The 21,850-nt window shown below is 44.5% G+C and overlaps 3 protein-coding genes across 20 annotated transcripts in view; 2 read left to right on the top strand and 1 right to left on the bottom strand.

Moving 5' to 3' along the window:
• Positions 1-7,648, top strand: part of FAM228B (family with sequence similarity 228 member B) — a 45,898-nt gene extending 38,250 nt beyond the window's left edge. For 7 of the 9 annotated variants that reach the window (XM_070799069.1, XM_070799060.1, XM_070799059.1 and 4 more), the window contains one exon: positions 1,275-3,859. In XM_070799069.1, the coding sequence (XP_070655170.1) occupies positions 1,275-1,563 (289 nt within the window). In that variant the 3' untranslated portion in view covers positions 1,564-3,859. Of the gene's footprint in view, positions 1-1,274; positions 3,860-3,879; positions 4,177-7,600 lie in introns of those variants that run through there. The other 2 variants (XM_070799062.1, XM_070799061.1) reach the window with 2 other exon arrangements.
• Positions 7,649-8,654: 1,006 nt separating this feature from the next.
• Positions 8,655-18,699, top strand: FAM228A (family with sequence similarity 228 member A). Of its 2 annotated transcripts, none has more exons than XM_019970623.2 (6): positions 8,655-8,788; positions 11,148-11,228; positions 12,763-12,850; positions 12,969-13,125; positions 16,019-16,163; positions 16,858-18,699. In XM_019970623.2, exons 2-6 carry the CDS (start codon positions 11,199-11,201, stop codon positions 17,002-17,004), a joined length of 567 nt encoding a protein of 188 aa, XP_019826182.2. In that variant the 5' UTR covers positions 8,655-8,788; positions 11,148-11,198; the 3' UTR covers positions 17,005-18,699. The 2 variants fall into 2 exon arrangements, with proteins under 2 accessions (XP_019826182.2, XP_070655175.1); XM_070799074.1 differs by lacking the exon at positions 16,858-18,699 and adding an exon at positions 16,254-16,818.
• Positions 18,700-18,819: 120 nt separating this feature from the next.
• Positions 18,820-21,850, bottom strand: part of ITSN2 (intersectin 2) — a 126,211-nt gene continuing 123,180 nt past the window's right edge. For 8 of the 9 annotated variants that reach the window (XM_070799044.1, XM_019970622.2, XM_070799043.1 and 5 more), the window contains 3 exons: positions 20,763-20,846; positions 20,189-20,362; positions 18,820-19,725 (listed from right to left, as the gene is read on the bottom strand). In XM_070799044.1, coding sequence (XP_070655145.1) covers positions 19,568-19,725; positions 20,189-20,362; positions 20,763-20,846 — 416 coding nt within the window. In that variant the 3' untranslated portion in view covers positions 18,820-19,567. Of the gene's footprint in view, positions 19,726-20,188; positions 20,363-20,762; positions 20,847-21,850 lie in introns of those variants that run through there. The other variant, XM_070799049.1, reaches the window with a different exon arrangement.

The raw sequence follows: 21,850 nt of genomic DNA, 5'->3' as shown, positions 1-21,850 counted from the left end.
AAACTGTTGACAATAATAAAAAAAGAACCTAGCAAGGCAGAAGGGAGCTTAGGAGGTTGGCTTATAATTCTCTGTTACTAAAAAGCCACAAAGTAAGCTGTAGTGGGTTTCCCTTTTCTTGTTCTGAATAAACTCAGAATTTTTTTTAACAAATATAATGTGGCAGAAGCCAGAGGCTTTTAGAAATGCTTGATTCTGGCATGTCCAGCAGAGAGAACAACTAATTGCCTCATGAGGGTCTTTTTAGTAGATTTAAAGTAGAAACAGATGACTGTTAGAGATGGTGCTGACCATTGTGGACTTCTCAGTGTCCTTGAGGTACATTTAACACTTTGCTGCTCTTCTGCATGGGAACTGAAATTGAGGGATAATAGGAAATATTGAAACTAAGCCCTATTCACTTGGCAGCTGAAGTCCTTAAAAGATGGACTGATTCAGCATCACCCTTGTATATTAGGCTCTGAAAGAGTAAGTTCCTCTACAATCTGTAACTGCCATGATCGCATACACACTTGTTTGAGTCAGGTTTTAGAATAGTAAACATTTTAGTCCTAGTTTTTGTATATTGTATAAAAGGTTTTGTCCTTAAATATCTTTTATAGCAGAGTATGACTCAGATATGAAGGAAAATATTGCATCATTGGAATGTGTAGGGGTGTAAACTAGAGGCTTAAACTCATGAGATCTCCCTGAATAAGAAGGAAGATTACACTGTATTTTATTCCATGAATTAGAGAATCATCCCAAGTGTGCCTTCCCTGGTAGCTCAGTTGGTAAAGAATCCACCTGCAATGCAGGAGACCAAGGTTCTGTCCCTGGGTAGGGAAGATCCCCTGGAGAAGGAAATGACAATCCACTCTATTATTCTTGCTTGGAAAATCCCATGGTCAGAGGAGCCTGGCAGGCTACAGTCCATGGGGTTGCAAGAGTCAGACACGACTTAGCGACTAAACCACCACCATCACCCAATTACAGCATCGAGGTAGAAAAGGCATATTTGTCTTTGACAGAGTTAGACCTTCCCAGGGAAGGCACAGTGTATACGTCTGTAAGGGGGTGGGGGTCATTTATGCCAAAGGACCCTCCCTCAGCTGTTGGATTAAGCAGTAATGAGATTTTGGATGAAAATGTTAGTAGAGCAAGGTAATGCTGTTTATTTTTCATAAAAATGTATAAATTCATATAGAACTCATCAACCCCAAATTTAAATAAGATATTAAATGCTATAGTTGATAGAATTCTTTCCTTTCTGGTTCCTTTCTCCACAAACACAGGGTCATCCTTTCTATGTTATCAGGAGGGAAGAATCCAAGTCCCAAAGAAGCCAACTCTAAAGAGCACCTTTCTTCCTTGAACTTCCTTGAGCTAGGAGGTAGACGGGGATTGGGACCAGGATGCAGCGAGAGCTGGGGTAGTCCCATTTTGCAATACACACAGCAGCAACTGCTGATACCAAAATCTGAGCAGTTGGGAACAACTCTGTATGGCAGGCTTCCCAAAGACAGGAGGCAGTGGGCCATCCTCCCTACCCTCCCCCACTGCCAAGAAAGGGTGAGGGAGTGAGTAGAAGAAACTGAGGCAGGTTTTCCTGATTCAGGGGTATGGAGAGTGAGACTCCATGTACTGCCTAATGGAGTGTCCTCTGGAGGGCAGACTGTATATTTCCCTAGCTCCCTCTCCTGAGTTTTTGCTCTTCTTCTACTCCTCCACCATCTCAATCATCTCTGCTATTTATCAGATACCACACTCAAGCCATGTCTCAAATTTTGTTCCTCTTAATTTAGCCAAGAAAGGCAAAATTTTTCAAAAGGACCATATACTAAAAGTAGTAGGGTTTGAAAAGTAAAAGTCCCCAAATGTAAAATGTATGGAAATATAGATGTTCACCTCTCGTCTAAGGTGACTATGGTTAGAATTGGTGCCGTTTGACTCTTGTAGCCTGGCCTACTGCTTCTAGGCCTAGGTGCTACTGCCCTTCAGTTTTCTTCTCTACACCTTGTGTCCCGAGTCTCTGGAGCGTAGCTTCTTTTAGGAGTGGATTGGAGAAGTCGCAGCCCATTTCCTCATCTCCCAGTTAGAAATCAACATGGAAATAAATGGTTTGCTAGTCTGAGTCTCCAGTCAATCTTTCTATCATTCTTCTTTTCTGTTTCCTCACTCCTACTCCTAAAGGATAAGGGAGCTCCTTTTTTTTCTTTTTTAACTCACTCATGATAAATGTATAAAAACTTAAATTTGTGGTTTCATTCCTTTTATTTGTCATGTTTTAATACCCTCTCATGTGTTTGCTTGCTTCCTCAAATTTTAACAAGCACCTATTCTGAACCATGCGGTATTTGACAGGCTGAAGACTAGAGGTAAAAAACAGATAAATCTCTGATCTCAAGGAGCTTACATTTTGATGAAAGATGGACAATAAATAAGCAAATATATGATATCACTGAGCTAGTAATAAGTGCAGTGAGGAAAATAAAACAGGAAGTTGCTGGAGAACTACCCAACACAACAGGTTTTAATGGACAGTGAGGAAAAATACAAGTTACTTTGTAATCATACCTTACACACCCTCCTTATGTATTGTAATAGTTTTGGGTATCTCGATACAATCAGCTCCAAACAAGATTATTCTTTACTTTTGCACTTCTGCCCCTCTTCCTGTCAGGTTTCTCTTAGTTCAGTGAATAGGGCCATAATCCAAGAAGGAGCCCCAGGATAAAAGTCTAGGAGTCATTTTTTATTTCTCGCTTTCCCTCAGTTCCCATGTCTTCTAGCTTATGTCTGTTAGTGTGTTCAGTTCTCAGTTCCTCAGTCCTGCTGCTGGTTCAAGCCACTGTGGTCTTACCTGGCCTCTTGCACTAGCCTCCTGACTGGTCTTCCTTCTTCTGCTCTTGCCTCTGTATAATGAGTTCTCATGCAGCACCATAGTCTTTTAGAAATGTTTATTATACCAAAATTCTCCCCTACCCCAAACCAGGAATCCTAATGGCTTGCCTCACACTTTGGATTTTATCCTAACTCCTTAATGGGTCCTCTAACCCCTGTACAGCTGGGCACCTGCCTCCTCTCCACGCTTATCACCTGCCTTTTTTCCACACTCACTGTGTTCCTTTTCTTGTTTTGTGGCACACCTTATCAGGCTTTTGCTTCTGCCATTCTATCTGCCTGGAACACTCCTTCCCTGGATCTCTCCAGGCCTCACTCACTCAGATCCCTGCACCAATATCATCTCTCTCAAGAACTCTACTTAAAATTCCTCCCTCATCCATTTCTCTACCCTCCCTATCCCCTTTACCTGTGGAGAGGTAGAATCCAGGACTCAACTGGAGGTCAGGACAATCTGTCATTGTAAGAGGAAGGAAGGACACAGAATGCATGGATATAGATGAAGACACCTTGGTGAATTTTGTGAATGAAGACTGTTTACTTCTGTTTACTTCATTTTCTCAATGAAATCGGAAGGTCATTCATGAACTGACAGTGAAGATGGAGGACAAAGATTTAGAGGTTTGAAAGGAGAAGGGACGAAAGGAACCTAGTATTTTATAAATCACAATAATCCTAGTGTAAATGAGCACTCCAGACATACTGACATCCGAAAGCAGGACCCTCAGATCATATCCCACATCAGTAAACTATCACACCTATAATAGGGTTGGCTCTGTACTGGAATCTCTGTATGTTTTTGAATCCAGATGGAGTGAGGAGAGGCTGAGTCAGGAGGCTTAGAGGGGACCCTGCCTCCAGGTCACTTAGCTCCAACAGGAGGACTAGGCTTCAGGGAGATCAGCGCAGCTAAGCAGAGGAATTCTTTCTGCTCTGGGAAGCCCCTCATCCCTATATCAGTCACACTTACCTCTTCTCTTCTGTCACTTTCAAAAGGTTTTAGCAACCAAGGAGTACACACCCTGGTCCTTGACTGGTCAAAGAGGACACAAAAGAAGGCTGCTTCAAAGGAAGCCATCTGTTGCAGGAAGCGCTCAGATTGAGGACCAAGGAAAGCACTCAAGAAATGTTCTCTAAGAAAAGCATCTGCAGTGAACTTTGTCTTTGAGTCCAATTGTCTGTATGATAATTAAGAAATGACCGTACTATATATTGACAGTTATTGCAAATGTATTTCCCACAGGAGTTAAATGTTGCCTCAGAGATACAATAAAAATACTAACTGTTGCCTTACTTAGCACCCACCTCAATTCACTTGCTCTTTCCTTAAATTGTCAGGCACCCTGAAAATCCATACCCACATAGTCTCCCTATGTTTTCCCAACAGTCTTTAGAAAATTAAAAAACTCCTTTTGATTACCCACTAGCTGATTCTGGGTCTGCATGTCTGCCTCTGGCTCATGTTGAGTTTGACTCCTGCTCCCAGGAGCTCTGGAGAAGGAAATGGCGACCCACTCCAGTATTCTTGCCTGGAGAATCCCATGGACGGAGGAGCCTGGGGGGCTACAATCCAAGGGGTGGCAAAGAGTCGGACACGACTGAGCGACTTCACTCACTCACCCAGGAGCTCAGTAGGCGGGATCTGGAGCGCAGGAGAAGACAATTAGGTTTTCCTTGGGCAAAAGGGGCGCTGAAAATCTATCCTCGCGCTTCTACTTGTAGCCCTAGATCATACAGGTAAATGGTACATTCTCTTTAGTAAACTTTACATGACCTACATTTTTTATTTAAAAAAAAAAGAAAGAAAACCTAGGGTGGACGGTTGAAAGGATTGGACGGTTGAAGGCCGGCTGGAGCGGAGGGGCTGGGGCGGCACGAGGCTGAGGATGTGGGGGGCCCGAGCTCCCCTCTTTGCTGACTTCCGGGTGGATAAGAGGCGTAGGCGGATTGAAGGAAGAGGGGTTGGGGTCTAAACAGGGGGCTTTAGCTTGTTTTTAGAAGGCGCTCCCTTTCCCCCTCCCAGAACGGTCAAGTCCCCTGTGCCATTTCCGGATGGCCCTACGCTCGAGGTGGGGGGCAGGGAGCGGCCAGGCCCGCGACCACTCCAGCAGCCCCTCCGCGGTGTGGCCCAGGCGGACCCTGAGGCGTTGCCTGGCTGGGTCCGCAAGGCCGCAGGTCAGGGAGCCTAACTAGTCACCCACTTTGTGAAACAGGTTTAGGGGCGCTGGAGGATTTTTTTGTTTTACTTAACCGAGACTATGAAGTGTTTAACCGCTCTCTGAGCTCAAAGACCTACACTTTTTCAACTGGACTCGCCTATCTCCTCAATTTACTCTTTCTCCCCTCAGGGATTGTATTATATATATGGCTGCCACAAAAATGTCCAACTGTGGTAAACATTTTGGGCCTGAACAATTAGAAAAGTGGCCAGAACTCGAGTCAGTCACGTTGATGGAGGTAAAATTATATGGTATTTAGGGGCCCGTCTTTTGGTGATGGGGCATAAATCCCTTGAAATTAAGATCTATTGTGTCTTAATCACAGTTGTTTTCCCCAGAACTAGAACAGCGCCTGGCACAGACTTGGTGCTTAAGAAATTCATCCAGTGGGAAAGGCAGGGGGCGGGGGTCACATTTGGCCCAGGGTGGTCGTCCTGTTTCCCGTGGTCAGGAAGGGTGAGGACGGCCACAGGGCAGCAGTGGGTAATCACAGGGGTCCTGGAGCTGCCCTGCAGGAGAGCAGGGGAGGCCCGGCCTGCGCTTGCAGTTACTTCATGATACTTCAGGATCTGGTAAAGCAATGATTTTCTCATAAAGTTTCATTATCTTATAGAGAAGTTCTTGGATATTTCCCCTGTTTTTCCCCTTTTACTGTGGTGGTAGTAAGAGTGGTGAGATTGTGTGCGTGCGTGCATGCATGCGTGTACATGCACAGAAAAATACAGATTTCAAAAGTGCTGCTAGAAATCATTAACATCCTCCTTATATTTTCTTACAAAATCACCAAGAGGGAGCTGTTAAAACAAAAACAATTTCCTTTAAAAAAAAAAGTTGGTTTGAAAATCTGCATATAACCAATAGTATGTATAACATTTGCTAATAGTGTTAATAGGATGGCTAAAAAATTGATTTCCCAAGATGATTGTTAGTGTATGTTTCTACTTCAGATAAATAGATTGATTATTCTAAATTTGTATTGTTGTATTAGGGGAAAACATTTAATTGTTTTACATGATTTTTCAATTATCATGTTAAAATAAGTTTAAGAAGGGTTTATTTTAAAGCAAGAGTCTGTTCATATTATCAGGAGAGTTTTATTTTGGAGAGGACCCTAGTAGCTATCTGAATATCATTTTAGATTTCATGCAAAGCTGTTATATCTACAAGTAAAAATACAACTGTCCCTTTCAAGATTTCTGTTATTCACAGAGTTAGTGTTTGAGTGTGGGATTTAGTTCATTCTGATGCACTCACTGTGACAGAACTGAAAGAAAAGCCAGAGATTGAATAACATAGTTTTAAGAATCTATCACTTTTCAGTAGATAATTCTTTTAGGTAACAGCACTTCTCTTGCAGATACTTAATTTTTATTGCTTTTCCATTTGTTCCTACTTACTTCTGTAAGAGTAAAGACTGGAAGATCAGTTCATAGTGATCCAAATGAAAAGCCCTAGAGTAAGGATTTAAGTGCATCAGCTTTACCCAAACTCATAATGGAAACAGCTAGTCCCTAAATATAAAACCATCTTGGTTCTTAGCCAGGAGTTCCCAACTAACTGGCTCTGGTCCAGTCAAACTAAGTCAAACTTCTGCAGTTTTGACTTATAAGGAGGTTTTAACTTATAAAGAGACCTAGCAGAAGTCAGGGAACTTCAAGGGCTTTTAAAACATACCCACAGACTGCCTGTAAAGAGGCTTCATTTTATTGTTGTTCAGTCACTAAGTTGTGTCTTACTCTTTGTGACCCCTTGGACTGCAGCACACCAGGCTTCCCTGTCCTTCACTGTCTCCTGGAGTTTGCCCAAACTCATGTCCTTTGAGTTGGTGATGCCATCCAACTATCTCAACTTATGTCGCCCTCTTCTCCTGCTCTCAGTTTTTCCCAGCATCAAGGTCTTTCCCAGTGAGTTGGCTCTTCGCATCAGGTGGCCACAGTATTGGAGCTTCAGCTTCAGCATCAATCCTTCCAGTGAATATTCTGGGTTGATTTCCTTTAGGATTCACTGGTTTGATCTCCTTGCAGTCCAAGGGAATCTCAAGAGTCTTCTCTAGCACCACAATTCAAAAGCATCAATTCTTTGGCACTCAGCCTTCTGTATGGTCCAACTCTCAAATCCATACATGACTACTGGAAAAACCATAGCTTTGACTATACAGACCTTTGTCAGCAAAGTGGTATCTCTGCTTTTTAATACACTTTCTTGGTACTTTAAAAATCATGGTGTGATGTAAGAGATTTGTTTCAAAATAATCTAGTAGCAGGCAAGGGAGTGAGTAGGGATTTAGATGAAATAAGATTGACTGAATTGATCATTCTTGGACCTGGGTGATGGGTTCATGGAGAATTGTGTTTGAACATTTCCATAATAAGTTACAAAATATGTTTTGAGGTACAGATGTTAGATTCACACTTAAATTATTGGTAAAATACATTGAGTTTTGTCACAGGCTTGTTTATTCAGGATCTACATCTTAATATTTAATTCTATAATTTTAGGCATTAGCCAGAGAAGACATTGATGAAGCTGTATATGCAATATTATTTAGAGAAAATTGTATTGCAAAGGTAAGAGTTGGCTACAGAGTGGATTCTAAGTGTGTTCTAGATAAGCAAGAGTGATATAGAGCAGTGTGGCCAAGAGGATGTTACCATGTCAGAGAGAGTCATTTTTTCTGGGAGAATGAGCCTCCCTTGAATCACCCATTGATACTACATAGATCTGAGCTGGTGCTTTCTCCTTGCAGGATCACTAAGAGGTCAGGTTTCCCAGATTTATCCTTAAGGGATCTGAGAGATTATTCTAACTACTCCCCTGGTACTGAATAGAAATTTTTGCCTAGAACTTACCTCACTCTCTTATGTTCCCACATCACAGTGGGGAGCTATAAAGCCACGAGAAATGAATTAGTATTTAAGGGTAATGACCAATCAGTACTGATCATCACTATGGAATTAACAAATTTAAGGAGGTTTTCATCTCAGTGAGAGGTATACAATACCTGAACGTTTGTACTGTGACATAGTGTATAAAGGAGGTTCACATATATATTCTCATATGAGCCTCAAAAGACGAAGGTGGGTTTACCGTCAGAGAGAAAGAGAGGTGTTGAGTCAAGTCTGGTGCTCTTATTCCTCTACCACTTTTATCACAGACTTTACTGATGATAAAGGCTGGAGATGAGGAATGGTGACCAGGGAATGCTTTGAATCCTGAAAAGCACAGTTTCCTGGTTAGGAAGGGTTTGGATGTGGTTTGGTCTGGAGGCACTGTTGTGGTGTAAACTGTCCATGGGTTCTGCATGCTCTATGCTCTCAGCTTCTCTTTCTGAACTTTAGTCTGTTCTTTGATTATCTTATTCTGTGACTTTGCAGCCTGAATGTGCTGAGAGTTTAGGAGTGAGAACAAGTGTCCCCCCCAACTTATTCAGATTAAAATAAATGTAAAACCTCTCAGTAACTTGTTTTCTTTCCTTGTTTGTATCACTTCATTAGAGACTGGATACGTATTTTCAGCATCTGGATGCCTTTAAGGAAAGAAAAAAAGAGCTGTTGCATAAAAAATGGACTGAAAATGTCGCAAAGCCTCTTCAGCAAAGAATTATGGAAAAAGTAATTTCATATAAAGCGTTGGAGAAAACAAAACAAGAGAATTTTGAATATTTTTTAAAGCACACAAATAAAACGGTACTGAGAGACTTTTTTAGTGAAATATTATTTGAAAATTTGGGCTGATATTTTCATTGATTATGCAGATTCTCAAATTTGTTTTTGTATCTAAGATGAATTCATGGAACTGTAAAACAGCCTACTGCATTTTTAAATCCAAAGTTTAAGGTAGAGGGAACAGAAGTGTTTATTTGGAACTAGATTTATCAGGCATGCTTTTTGGTGATTGTTAATAATGTAACGGGCTTAAGCCGTAAGAACATTTATTGGTTACTCAATAAGAAACAGAGGGGTTTGTGGTCTCATGGTGTGTTCTGGAAGTCTAAGAATGTCATTAATAACCCAGTTTTGTTTTGTTTTTTTCCTGTTCTGATATCCTGAGTATTTTCAGTCTATGCCCATCATCCTCACATTTGTAAGCACATTTGGTTTCTTATAGCTCTGGGTATTAGGCAGGAAGAAAGGGTGAGAAATGATGTCTGAGGGCCCATTTCTTATATCTCATCCTTTGATCAGGAAGCAAAAAGTCTTCAGAAGCTCCTAGCAGATTTCCCCTTAGGGGTCATTGTCCATAAACCAGGTCACATCAGAAGTCCTAGTTAAAAGCAGAGCTGGGCAGGTGTGTGTGGCTTTCCAGTCTCTTCAGTACGTTGTGGGTGAAGGAGAGGGGACTTCTCCACAGCTATTGAGTTAGCAACCATTAGGTGAAGGGACCTCCAGTTTCTATCCTCTGTTTCTCAGTTTTATTAAATGAGAACAAATTTTGGCTTCTTCTATGGAAGATTTTTCTCTCTTTAACTTTGAAATCAGGACTCTCTTTTGAAATTGAGGCCCACCTAAATTTCCACATATTCAGCAGAGATCTAGAGTAATGTGACTGGAATACTAGAGATGTAAGTATATTTAATGAGCAAAATTTCTGGATGTGTACGCTAAATACATCTTCCTAAGCACCCTAATGGAGAAGGCAATGGCACCCCACTCCAGTACTCTTGCCTGGAAAATCTCATGGACGGAGGAGCCTGGTAGGCTACAGTCCATGGGGTCACTAAGAGTCGGACACGACTAAGCGACTTCACTTTCACTTTTCACTTTTATGCATTGGAGAAGGAAATGGCAACCCACTCCAGTGTTATTGCCTGGAGAATACCAGGGACAGGGGAGCCTGGTGGGCTGCCGTCTATGGGGTCGCGCAGAGTCGGACAAGACTGAAGCAACTTAGCAGCAGCAGCAGCAAGCACCCTAAGAGGCAGAGCTCAAGGGTAAATCCAGGTCACTTTGAAACAAAGTGCAAAGTCTTACAAGTATGTGCAAAAATGTGATTGCACAAGCATACAATGAGAAAGCCATGCCTTAGAAAAACCATGTGTTGAAGTCAAGTGATTTAAAATGACAGTAAATTCAATGTGAGTCAGCCATGTGAGCTGGCTTCCAAGAAATCATCCAAGCTTTTAGGCAGTATTGAGAGGCAGTGCTCTGAGTGGGAAATGTTGGGTCCAGCCTGTCCACCCCCGGACAGTCACCAGTTACAGAACCCTTAGAAAAGGGTACAGGCTTGACAACACTTCACAGGAGGAAAAGTGGAAAAAAATATATAGTGAGTTTAGCCTAGGGAAGAGATGACATGAGGGGAAATGAAATCTTTTAAGTATGTATTGTAAAAGGCTGACGCGGATGAAGACTAGATGTATTTTGTGTTGCTTCATGGGGAGAACTGGCAGTGACAAGGCAGACTTCAGCTCTGTTCTAAGGACAAGCTTCCTAGTGGTTAGAATGACCAAGAGAGTATCTGCCTAATGGAGCAGAGCTGTGCTGTGCTTAGTTGCTCAGTTGTGTCTGACTCTTTGCGACCCCGTGGACTGTAGCCCACCAGGCCCTTCTGTCCATGGGGATTCTCCAGGCATGAATACTGGAGTGGGTTGCCATGCCCTCTCCAAGGGATCTTTCCAACCCAGAGATCAAACCCAGGGTCTCCTGCATTGCAGGCGGATTCTTGACCATCTAAACCACCAGGGAAGCCCAAGAGTACTGGAGTGGGTAGTCTGTTCCTTCTCCAGGGGATCTTCCTGTAATCGAACCAGGATCTCCTGCATTGTAGGTGGATTCTTTACCAGCTGAGCTACCAGGGAAGCCCTCATGAAGCAGAGAAGTTCCTCAAATAAGGCTAGTGAGTGACTTGAGACTAAAGCTGGATGATTACTTCTTCCAGAAGGTAGTGGACTCTCAGTGCAGTCCAGATTACTTCTAAGGTTTCTCTGAACCCTTTGAATCTATGATTTTATATAAAAAATGGAATAAAGTATTTGGCTTTTTTGAATCTTGCAAAAACACACTTGTTTGTAGTGCTTTGCTCTTAAGTGTACTTTTTTGTTTAAAGGAAATTATATTTGGAGACTTTTATGATCCTGAAGTATACAATCCTTTTTAAATGACAAAAAAGGACCCAAATTATGGAAAGGTAAGTACATTACCTATTATTATCTATTTATTCTTAGAAGCTCTGGGGTTGGGGAAAACCTGGTTGTTTTAGAAGTCTTATAGTTATTCTGCATTCACTTAAAACAAAATCCACAAAAGCATTTCCCCTGAGTTTTAGATTAAGAACCCAAAGTAATTTTGATCACTTGGGAATGAACATTGTGGAAAAGGCACATATGTGTGTGTGATAATTCATTTGTTCATTCAGTCCTCTATCCACTCACATTCAGCAACTGGAAGCCCAGGAGGTCAGGGAAGGTAAGTGGACAGTGAATGTGACAGGAGTGTCACAGAACCAGCGCAGGGAGAGCTCCTTCATGGAAGAGGTGGATGGAGGGACGCAGGAAAGGCTGTCCAGGAGCCAGTAGTTGAGCTTGTAATGCATCTTCACCTTTTACACTGACAGTATAGGTATTACCATTTTGAGATGTAGGTTTCACATGTTTTACTCTTGCATAGCAGAAGTGGCCACCTGATCTCTGAAGAGGAAAGTGGTTTAGTTTTTCTTTTCCCCGAAAACTAAGGCCGGTCATGGTTGTGAAGATAGGAAGGTCTTTTTGGCTCTGGGGAACTCACTGAGTATTCTGTTGGGGAGTCACTATGCTGTTTCCTCATTCAGTGGCTGTTGTCCTTGCAAATAGCATTGGGTCAAGATCAAGTGTGTGGGGAAGGAAAAAGGGGGAATAGTTCTTCTGTCTAAAGCTTATACTCAGGATGCGGAGGGAGGGAGAAAACCACCTTCCTCCACGGCCTCTGTAGCTGGCCCTGGACCTCAGCATGTACTGTTCTCCTGCCCTGAGGTTCTCACAGGCCCTTAGAGACCAGTGGTCAGCCCTCAAGGAGTGCCCTTCCTCCCAAGCTGGCTTAGAGCTCTGCCTTGTGCTCCCAGGGCTTCCTTGGTGATTCAGATGGTAAAGCGTCTGCCTGCAATGTGGGAGACCTGGGTTCAATCCCTGGGTTGGGAAGATACCCTGGAGAAGGAAATGGCAACCCACTCCTGTACTCTTGCCTGGAAAATCCCATGGACGGAAGAGCCTCATAGGCTATAGTCCATGGGGTCACAAAGAGTCGGACATGACTGAGTGACTTTCTTTCTTTCTTTCTTTTTGTGCTCCTAAAGCAGCTAAGCTGATGCCTCTCACGACGAGGTAGTTGTCATCCTTGACTTGTCTGTTCTAGACTGAGAGATTCCTGAATACAGGACCCCGCTGGGAGGCAGCCACCCCTGCAGTTGCATCAGCAGATACTTGTTGACTGATGCATTGATACTGTAGAACTCTTAACGGGAGTATGTGTCTTCTCTTTGGGTAGCCCTTGCTCCATTCAGCCACTTAAGGCTCAGTGAAATATTCTTGGGTGAGGCGGGTGGCATTTATGCTTCCCTTGCTCTGTATGACATTACTCCTGGGTCCTTGTTCTCAGCTGCTTTAGCGTATAGTAAGGCCATACTCGAATGCTTCAGACAGATTTAAAACAAATTGTACTTGGGTCCTCAGAGAGTCATTTTCTTGCAGGTTGCGGTCCCACCATTCTGTGATCCTCTGTTTATAAGACAGCAAGAGATAGATGAAGAGCAGAGAGCTGTTTTTCAGTACACGACAGGTACTTTGTGATCACGGGGCTTCACCTTTAGAGACTTCAGTTCTCTAGTGATCTCCTACCGCAAGGGTGACTGGAGCTGACCTTAAAGGTGTTGATTTAGATTTTTATCTTCCTGTAGGAAAACGATGTACCTTAAAAGAATTTAAAGAGCTAGAGAAGGCCAGGCAGTATGCCAGACTGCCCCAGTTCACGTTCAGTCTCCACAGCATGGTTTCAAAGGACAGGCCCAAAGCCTTTGCGAGGCCTGTGGGAAGCAAAACACACAGCAAATGCAGGTAAAGGTCTTTTTGCTGTGGCCAGAGTTTGGCCTGGTTATGTTATACAGCTGGAGTCACACAGCATGTAGCCTTTTCAAGACTTTACTTTCATTTTTGAAGGCTGTTCTCACAGGATTAAGAATGTTAGGTTGGCAGATATTTTCTTTCAACATATATCCCTGTCTTTTGCTCTTAAAATTGCCCATCCTGCTGTTGTTCTTCTGGAGACAGTTATCTTTTTATCTGGATGCTTTTAACATTTTCTTGTTGTCTTTGATTTTCAGTAGTTTTCTATGATGTCCCTAGGTGTGGATTTTTTTTTTTTGAATCTAATTGGCATTTATGGGTCTTTTTGTATCTGTAAAGTGATGTCTTCAGTCAGTTCAGGGAGGTTTTCATTCATTTTCTCTTTGTTACCTCTGCCATATACTGTTTTCTTTCTGAATTCCAGTTAACCGTATTTTAGATTTTCTCACTGTAACTTCCCTGTCTCTTACCCTTTCTTGTGTCATTTCCAAGTTGCTCCAAATTTAATTCTAGGTATTTTCACTCTTTATCTCTTCGGTTGTATCTAACCATCTGTTGTTAAATCCATCCACTGAGTTTTTATTTTCAATTGTTTTATTTTTATAGTTCAAGCATCTTACTTTGTTCCTTTTCAGAGAAGTTGTGAGGAAGGCTGTGGAGATCCTCAGGGCCTGGAGGATCTCCGCCCCTGATGGGGAAACCTAGTTCCAGTGCCCTGGTTTGACTTTCCCCCATCCCCAGGGAGGGGGTTTGTTCAGAACAGGGTTAACTACCCACTTTCCAGGACAGCACCAGGCCTGGGAGGGAAAATCTGCCAAAGATATGCTGGGAGGATGGAGGAATCAGTCCCTGCTACCTGATGTTGACCAAAGCTCCCAGGGGAGAAGGTAGCCCGAGACCGACAGCTCCCTCTGAAGGACTGTTTCCTCTGGAAGAACTGCTCCACTGCTGGCCAGTGACTTTAAAACAGGAATTTTGTGGGGCTTGAAGGGGCTGAATTTTTTTTATTTTCTCTTAAGTTGTTGCAGTAGGAGCATTGGCCTTTGCAAATTTTCTACAGCAAAAGAAAAAAAAAAAGCATCCCTGTCGTGTCTGTCATGTTCTCTTGGTGTTTCCTTTTTATCCCCCATCCTGAGTTTTGCTGGAATGAACAACACTACTTTGTTTCTGCTTTCCTGTGATTTGAAAGTTTTGTGTTCTATTTCTGGTTTCATGTTTTTTTGTTTTTTTTTTTTTACAAATTTTAACAAATATTTTTATTTAAACATCAATAATTATATAACTCCTCATCCCCTAGCAAGGCAAAGCCTTTATATTGCTTTATTTCCTCATCTCCCCTCTCTGGCTCCTCAGCCTTTATAGACGGTCACATTTCTTTAGTTGATATTCTGCCTTTGAGTCTGTCTCTTCTGATGGACCCTCCACTTCACAGCCAGAGGAATCTCTTCAAAGTGATCAACCTCCCGAACTAAAAACCCTTTAGTAGATTCCCATAACCATTCCAATAACGTCCAGCCCAACTAGCACATAAGGTGCTCTCTGGGCCGTGCTACCTTTTCTGGCTTTGTCTAAAAAAATCCCCTCTCTCTAAAGAAAAGAAATATGACAAAGCACAGAAATATGTGGATCAAGTCAGCACTTGGGGGATTATCGCTTGGCTGTTCCTCTGCTCCCCTTCCTGCCTCCTCTCTCTGCAGCAAGCTCCCTGAGGGCAGGGGTTGCTAATGTATCTTGGTGTTCCCAGCACTTAGCTGGAAGATAGCAGATGAGGAGTCAGTACTTGTGGGATGAATGAATGGAGGAGTGGAGGTGAAGGTGATTTCCATAGAGAGGCCTTGGCTTCCCGGGCAGGGATGGAGACAGCCCTGGGAAACCTTCCGAGAGGATGCACCTGTGGGTGCCTCAAATTGCTGTTCAATAAAGTAATAAAAGGACTTAAGAGTGAGGTAACTTTGTTAGAGACAGTTTGATCAAAAAAAGTGGAGTCCTTCTCAAGTTGAAAAAAAAGGGAAGGGGGCCTGGGTATGTTAGAAAGCACCCATCTCTCATGGAAGCCACAGTCAGTGTCTCCATCTGTTCAGGCTGCGGTAACAGGAGCTGACACTGGGTGGCTTATAAATGACAGAAATATATTTCTCTTGGTGGAGGCAGGGAAATTCAAGATCAAAGTGCTGGCAGATTCAGAGTCTGGTGAGGACTGGCTTCCTGATTCAGACACTGAGTCTTCTCACTGGTGGAAAGGGTGACGGCACTCTCAGGCCTGTTTCACAAGGTCATTAATCCCATTCAGGAGGGCTCTGCCCTCATGACCTAATCACCTCCCAAAGGCCCCACCTCCTATTACCATCACTTTGCTGGTGGGGTTTCAACATATGAATTGTGAGGGGACACAGTCAGACCTTGGCAGTCAGAAAGATAGCCAGGCTTCTTAAGGTACCACAAGGTCACTCCTTGCCTCTCTGGGACTTGATGGATGATGGATGTGGGGCATCTATCATAGCTTCTCTTTGTGAACCTGCTTCGTTTCTCTTTCTCTGCTTTTTTGTGCATGTCCTGGAAAATGGATGCCCTGGTTCTGCCTTTCTGGTTTGAGCCCTCTGAGGCTGCCTGAAGGTCCTCTGTCCCAATTACAACTCTAGGGACTGAGGCTCTGGGTCGCAGGCCTCAGCTACAGCCGTAGAAGGTCACATGACTCACCGCCTAAGGATGGAGCCTGCGGGGGTGTGGGTGGGGGCAGACTGATCGACAGCCACCAAGTGATGTTTTCTCAGTCTCTCATTTTCATGAAGTGAGTGCTGAGTTCACTAAATTTTCAGGCAATTATTGAATGGTACAATTCTATTTATACTGAGTTGAAATCATTTTCTTCTACTATTCTTTATAGTCCTGAAAAGCTTGTCTGTGCAGAAGAGAAATTTCCACCTTATAAGGTGAAAATGACTAGTGACGTAAATCAAACTGTTTTTGAAAGGCGGTTTTATTCCTCGAAGATCAGCCAGGAGAGTAAAAGGCATGAGAAGAAGGGCCTGGTGAGCAGAGATTGCGGGGGTGGTGCAGGGCGGGGATGGTACAGCTGTGTAACACCCACCAGAGAGCACTGACAGACCCCTCCATCTCAGACTCCAAGGGCAGAGCAGGCAGTGGCCAAAGAAGGGGCTGAAAAAGAGGCGGCAGAGGAAGTGGTGGGGTCTCCTCGAGCTCAGTTCTGTTGCAGAGACGGGCTTCCTTCCACAAGACAGCCTTGGGCGAAGACACTCAGAAAAGAGGCAGGTTGTGGGGCCCTGGACCCCACTGTCGGGGGACACGTTGTGCCCTTCATAAGGGGAGAGACCACCTGCTCAGAGAGGATCCGCCCGCTAAGGCTTCCTCAGCTCTTTTTTCCTGAGTTTTTGCTCTCCCATTTTCCTACCATTTACTACTTATTACATCCAAACTAGACCAGATTTTTTTTCTCCATAGTTTAGTCACAGTAGGTGGGAATCTTTTGAAATGAAATTTATACTTAAAAAATTAGGGCAAAATGATAGATAAGATATATAAAAAGCATAGACAGGCAGGGGAGTTTCATGTGCAGATTTCCTGCCCAGAGCTCACAGCCCTAGGGCACAGCTGACAGCTCAGCCTATCCCCCCGAAACTGCCTGGAAGATGTCAGCTGGGATGGGCCGGGAAGTTCCTTCCTGTCCTTCCCCACCCCTCACCCAACTCTTCTCTTCTCCCACAGGCTTTAGGAACCGGACAGCACAGACCCCGCTCCTGGGCGGCAGGAGAAGGCCAGCAGAGGCGCAGGTCACAGCCTGTGGACAGAAGAGTGATAACCGCAGAGGTCCTGGGGCAGCACCTGGCCGCCCTGCAGCTGGGAGACAGGTGAGGCGGAGCCGCGCCCGGACCATTTGTAATAAATGGTTTCCAGTATCTGTACAGCAGTTAAAATGTTGTCAACATTTTTTCTCTCCAGAAGTGGAATATTGCAAGGAATATCCAACTAATAACAGTTACAGTTTATCAAGCTCTGGTTGTGAATCAGGAACTGTGTACTTTGCATGCATTTAAAAGTTTTCCCAGCAAGGTAGTACCGGTTACGTGAAGTTCAGAGGTTCAGTAACTCGCTCAAGGTCAGCTGCAGTTTAAAGGTGGCAGTGTTCTCTAGCCCAAGTCTAGTCCCTCAGGTGCCAAGGCACACACTCATTCCCCAGGGCACACGCTGTCCTTGCAGCCACTCAGACTGTGTGATGTCAGTCAGGCTGCTCAGAACCTGGGTCCCCTTTCAGAAGGCGCGGCTATCCCGCTTGTCTGCAGGGTACCGTAATCCCGAAAAAGCACAGGAGGGGCTTGCTGGGCACTCCTCCAGTGTGTGCCCAGTCCTCCCCCGGAAGTGTAGGTAATCTCAGGGTGCACCCTCCCTTCCTCGCCTTTCAGAAAATCAGGCTCCTTTTTATCAGGCAAGAATGTGATTTCTTAAGGAGCAGAGCTGTGTTTCTTGGTCAACAGGGGCTAATGGAGTTGCTGGAAGTACTGACATTAACTGCTCTTCTGTAATGTCATAGTCGTCTGACTCACCTCCTGCAGGCTCCTGTGTCCTAAATCTGACAAGAACATGGCACCAGCTGCAGTTCATCACAGTGATAAAGTCCCATAGTCCCAGCTATAGAATTATCCTGTAGCTGTGGTCACAGCTTTTACACCTGCCTGACCCATCAGTGGCAGCCTTAAGATTTGAAAGTCGGCTGGATATCAACCCACACCTGCCTTCTGATCCAACACGGCTCGACTCCCAGAACCCTGTAAAGATCAGCAGTTTGCTCTGCTGTGTGGCTGAGCCTGGCCAGCCCAGCTTTCCCTGCAGTAAGCAACATACTCAGTTGTCTGGGTTCAGGTACTGAGTGTCTCTTCCTTTGACACTGGGGCATATTTCTTTTAGCCAGTCAGTGCCCAGGGTCAATACTGGAATGATGGGTTTTCTTTCAGTTGAATATTCTGAATTATGTTGTCCAGTTTTTCTTTGTCCGTGATCATGTTTAGGCAGAAAACAGAGGGTGTGATGGACGCACATCTGAATCCTTTCTTTCTTCCAGCTTCCAGAGAAGACCTGCTCCTTGAGAAATCAGGCAGGGCTCCTGCAGCCCCGCATGACTCCTTCCAAAAGGCAGCTCTTTTCCCGGCTGTAGTCAGTAACCCAGGGATTTAATGTGTAAGGCCTTCTTTGTTATCAATGTTCAGGACAGATTTTACGCTTCAGAATCCAGAAGCCAAGTAAATGGCTGTGGATGTGGCTCCAACAGGACGGGGAGCAGGGGGAGAGAATGGTGCTTTGGAGCTGGACAGGCCGAGGGGCCTGCTGATGATCCTTAATGCTTGTGCGTTCCCTTCACGGCTGAGTTCCCCCTGAGGTTTCTACTCAGCAAGGCAAGCAGAGGAGATTAAAAGGGGACCATGTAGCTCCCAGAGACTCAGCCGTCAAAGAAACCAAACCCTAGAAACAGTAGGTATGTTGACCAGAGTCACATAGCAAGTCAGTGGCACTCAAGATGAGGCTCTGGGGCTCCTGCCCGCTCCCTCTGCACATTCTGTCCTGGGTGTGTCTCACTGTTGCAGAAAGGAAATTTGGTTTCGTTACAAGCAGTCCCTGAAATCACCTTTTAAAAAGGCCTTTCACATAGACAGTAAATCAGTCAGGCTTTGAAGCTACATTCATAAACTTATATTTTTATTCTCTTTCTGTACATATTGGCAATGATAAAGCTTAAAGATGCATGTCCTATGACAACGCAAAACAAGGGATTTACATAAATAATTTATACTTCAGAAAGTTAAAGTTGAAAAATATTTTCCGCGTCATTAAGAGTTCACAGTATTTAAAGTAGATCAAGCTTTCTCCCTTAGATTTCAAACTATATTGTCTCAGCAGAGAATGATAACGTCTAGTCAGGAATAAAATGCTCAAGTTTCTGTTCCAGTCAGTGCACGAGTGGACACTGTTTACACAGCAGGCTGTTCCCAAGCTGAGGCTGCAGCGCTTCTTTCCAGTCCTTCTCCTCCTGAGTGGCTGTGACCCAGCAGGGGCCACACGGTGTGGAATGGTTACAGCGTCACCCAAACCACCCACAGTGGACACATTCAACCAAGTGATAACGTCTGGTGGTCTGATGCCTCATTTCCACATAATACTTTGTATCGCCCTGAAAATGGAAACCCTGGCATCCAAACACAGCCGAACATGTTAACACTAATACAAGGCACTGTGCTATGGGGTTTGGTTTATTTCTAGGAAAGATCGTGTTTGCATAGATTGCGAGCGATTTAGTGTGCAATAAAACAGAGGCCCCAGCGCGCATGGCCTTGTGATGGATGAAGCCGTGTGACGCTCCTCCCGCTCAGGGGCAGCACCGGTTGTCTTCTCCGGCCCCAGCCCAGTGGGCAGATCCCTGAGGCCCCTATAGGAGAGTTTTCTGCTCAAAAAGCTGCAGGTCAAAGCGGACCCAGACCTCCCCGGTGGGGACCTCGTGCAGCAGGAGTCGGCGGGTTGTAGGGCCTTTGCTTTCCTGTTCTGTTCGAATTTTTGCCACTGGAACTTCAGTGCGACCCAGGAAATCTGGTGAACAGACATGAGTGTCAAAAGTCTTCTTTAAAAAACTGTTAAAAAAACTATCCTGGAGGGAGTGTCTGAAGCAGGATTTATAAAATGTTCGCATCCAAAACAAGTAACTCCTTTTGGTTAATGGCTATTGGAGACTGAGTGGATGGATACGTGCAGAACAAGGGGTCTGTGTGAAGGAAGCTGCCTGTGGTGACCCCAAGCCTCGCTGGTCAGGGAGTGTCTCACCCGTTCAGCAGGTGCTACGAGCACAGCGTTTCCATCAGGTAAGCAGGGGTGACGGGGTGGGAGACTTGACACATACCTGAGGCCACCCACCCCTTGCCCCCGAGAAGGGGCCCCACCTGTGGCCACTGAGAGCTCTTGAGGGCCATGGGCTGTATCACTGCCCTTAGGCATTCCAGACCCGGATCCTAGTGTGTGGGGGGACCTTCATACCCCTTCCTGAGTTATACTTTACCGTCTGGTGAAAACTGATCTCTGTCGAACATGGTAAGACACAGCACGTCCTGATAGAGGTCCTTAATGAAGAACTGGCAGTTAAAATTCCATTTGGGATTTAGTGTGTCCTGGAGGGTTCTGGTGGTGTAGCTCTGGGAGCCCATGCTGATTTCACAGTACGGATTGCTCTTTCCTGAATGAAAAAAAACAAAACGTGGCATGTGATGGAGGGGCCTTCCTGGAGCAGAGCGGATATGGTGTTTCTCTATAGACCATGGCCTGTGGGCTCCGTTCCCAATGCTGAGAGCATCCTAAACCTGGGGAGGAACCAACTGTGAGGGCTTGAGCAGGGCCACTCCCCACGAGCAGGTGTCATTGCAGCCTGCTTCCTGCTTTCTCCACTCAGAAGCACCAAGGAAGGAGGCATCAGTACCCTCTGGGAAAATAGAGGAAGAATAATTTTGGCCCAATAATCATTTTAGTGGCACTGGAAATACCGACTTTTAAAAAGTGTCCCATTATTCAGTGTACAGAAGAGTCATAAGCAAAGAGCAGGATTGTTACCACGTCTGTTGAATGAAAGAAGCATTTACCATTTGGTTTACAGGCTTTCAGTTCTGTAGCTTCAATGACATGCACCATCAGACGCCCGATGCCTGAAGACTTCTGAGAGCGAGCTACAAAAGAGGAAGACGAGTGACGTTAATTTCTTCTGTGAGAACACAGACAGTGTAGCTGTGGCGCTAAGCTGTAAATACAGTCTATCTTTCTAACCAGCCCCAGCAGTCCCCAGCCATGCCTGCCACCTAAGCAGCAACGGGCAGACCAGCATGGGGCTGCTCTGTGCCTCCGCCCGGGCTGGGTCATCTGCTGGGGCACCCAGCAGCCATCTCTGCCTGTGGGCAGCCTGTGCACTCTTAAACACACAGGTCCAGTCTCACCGTGTATCATAGGCTGCCCGATTTGCAATTCTGGGTCAGTCCATCCCCTCTTCCAGGGGCAATGGTGGAGTGCAGGTTTTTAAAATTCATCCTTGTGTAAACCCCTCAACTGCCTGGCAAGTAGTGATATTCATAACATCATATTATATTCATTCAGCACTCAGAAGCAGCTACCATTTATTGGATACTTACTTTGTGTTGGGCATTTAAATAAGTTATATTATTTAAACTGCAATGTTTACAGGATAGCTCTTTATAACTGCCATTGTCATATATGAGCAAATGGCGTCTTAGAAATGACTATAACATGTTTATGTCACAGAGTCTCTAAATGGCAAGGTCAAAACTTAAAATGTCAGGCACCAAAGTCTACTTTCTTAGCCATTCCCCATAATTCCAATTACATATAAACACTTTAACTTATAACTTTTACTTAAGACCTTATTCTATTTAAGGAGGTACTCAAAAACGCTTTTAATATGGGGAGAAATGAGTTAGTGAACTCAGATCTTCTTGGTAAATGTAAAGATAGTTAAGCTGGGTTTGCTTGTAGGGGTTTAAAAACTAACAAGAAAGCTGCTTGGTGAGCTCCTGACTTTTCAAAACTCAGGGCAAGTAGAACTTTCTCTGTGAGAAGCAGCTCATCCCCCATGTGTGCCCTCAGCTCAGGAGGCCCTTGCATTCAGTCTCCTTGAAGGCAGGGCTGGGCTGTATTCATTTGCAGGCCTGGTTAAGCCTAG

The sequence above is a fragment of the Bos indicus genome, chromosome 11 (genome assembly GCF_029378745.1).
Source record: "Bos indicus isolate NIAB-ARS_2022 breed Sahiwal x Tharparkar chromosome 11, NIAB-ARS_B.indTharparkar_mat_pri_1.0, whole genome shotgun sequence".
NCBI lineage: Eukaryota > Metazoa > Chordata > Mammalia > Artiodactyla > Bovidae > Bos > Bos indicus.
The sequence above is the reverse complement of the archived record's forward strand: the minus strand, read 5'-3'. Positions and strand labels throughout refer to the sequence as shown.

What these genes read in the sequence shown, in the direction of transcription:
- FAM228A (XM_070799074.1), top strand. Translation starts at nt 11,199, where the DNA reads ATGACAAAAAAGGACCCAAATTATGGAAAG. An exon ending in AGGACCCAAATTATGGAAAG is followed by an intron (nt 11,229 to 12,762) that starts GTAAGTACATTA and finishes ATTTTCTTGCAG; the next exon opens with GTTGCGGTCCCACCATTCTG. An exon ending in TGTTTTTCAGTACACGACAG is followed by an intron (nt 12,851 to 12,968) that starts GTACTTTGTGAT and finishes ATCTTCCTGTAG; the next exon opens with GAAAACGATGTACCTTAAAA.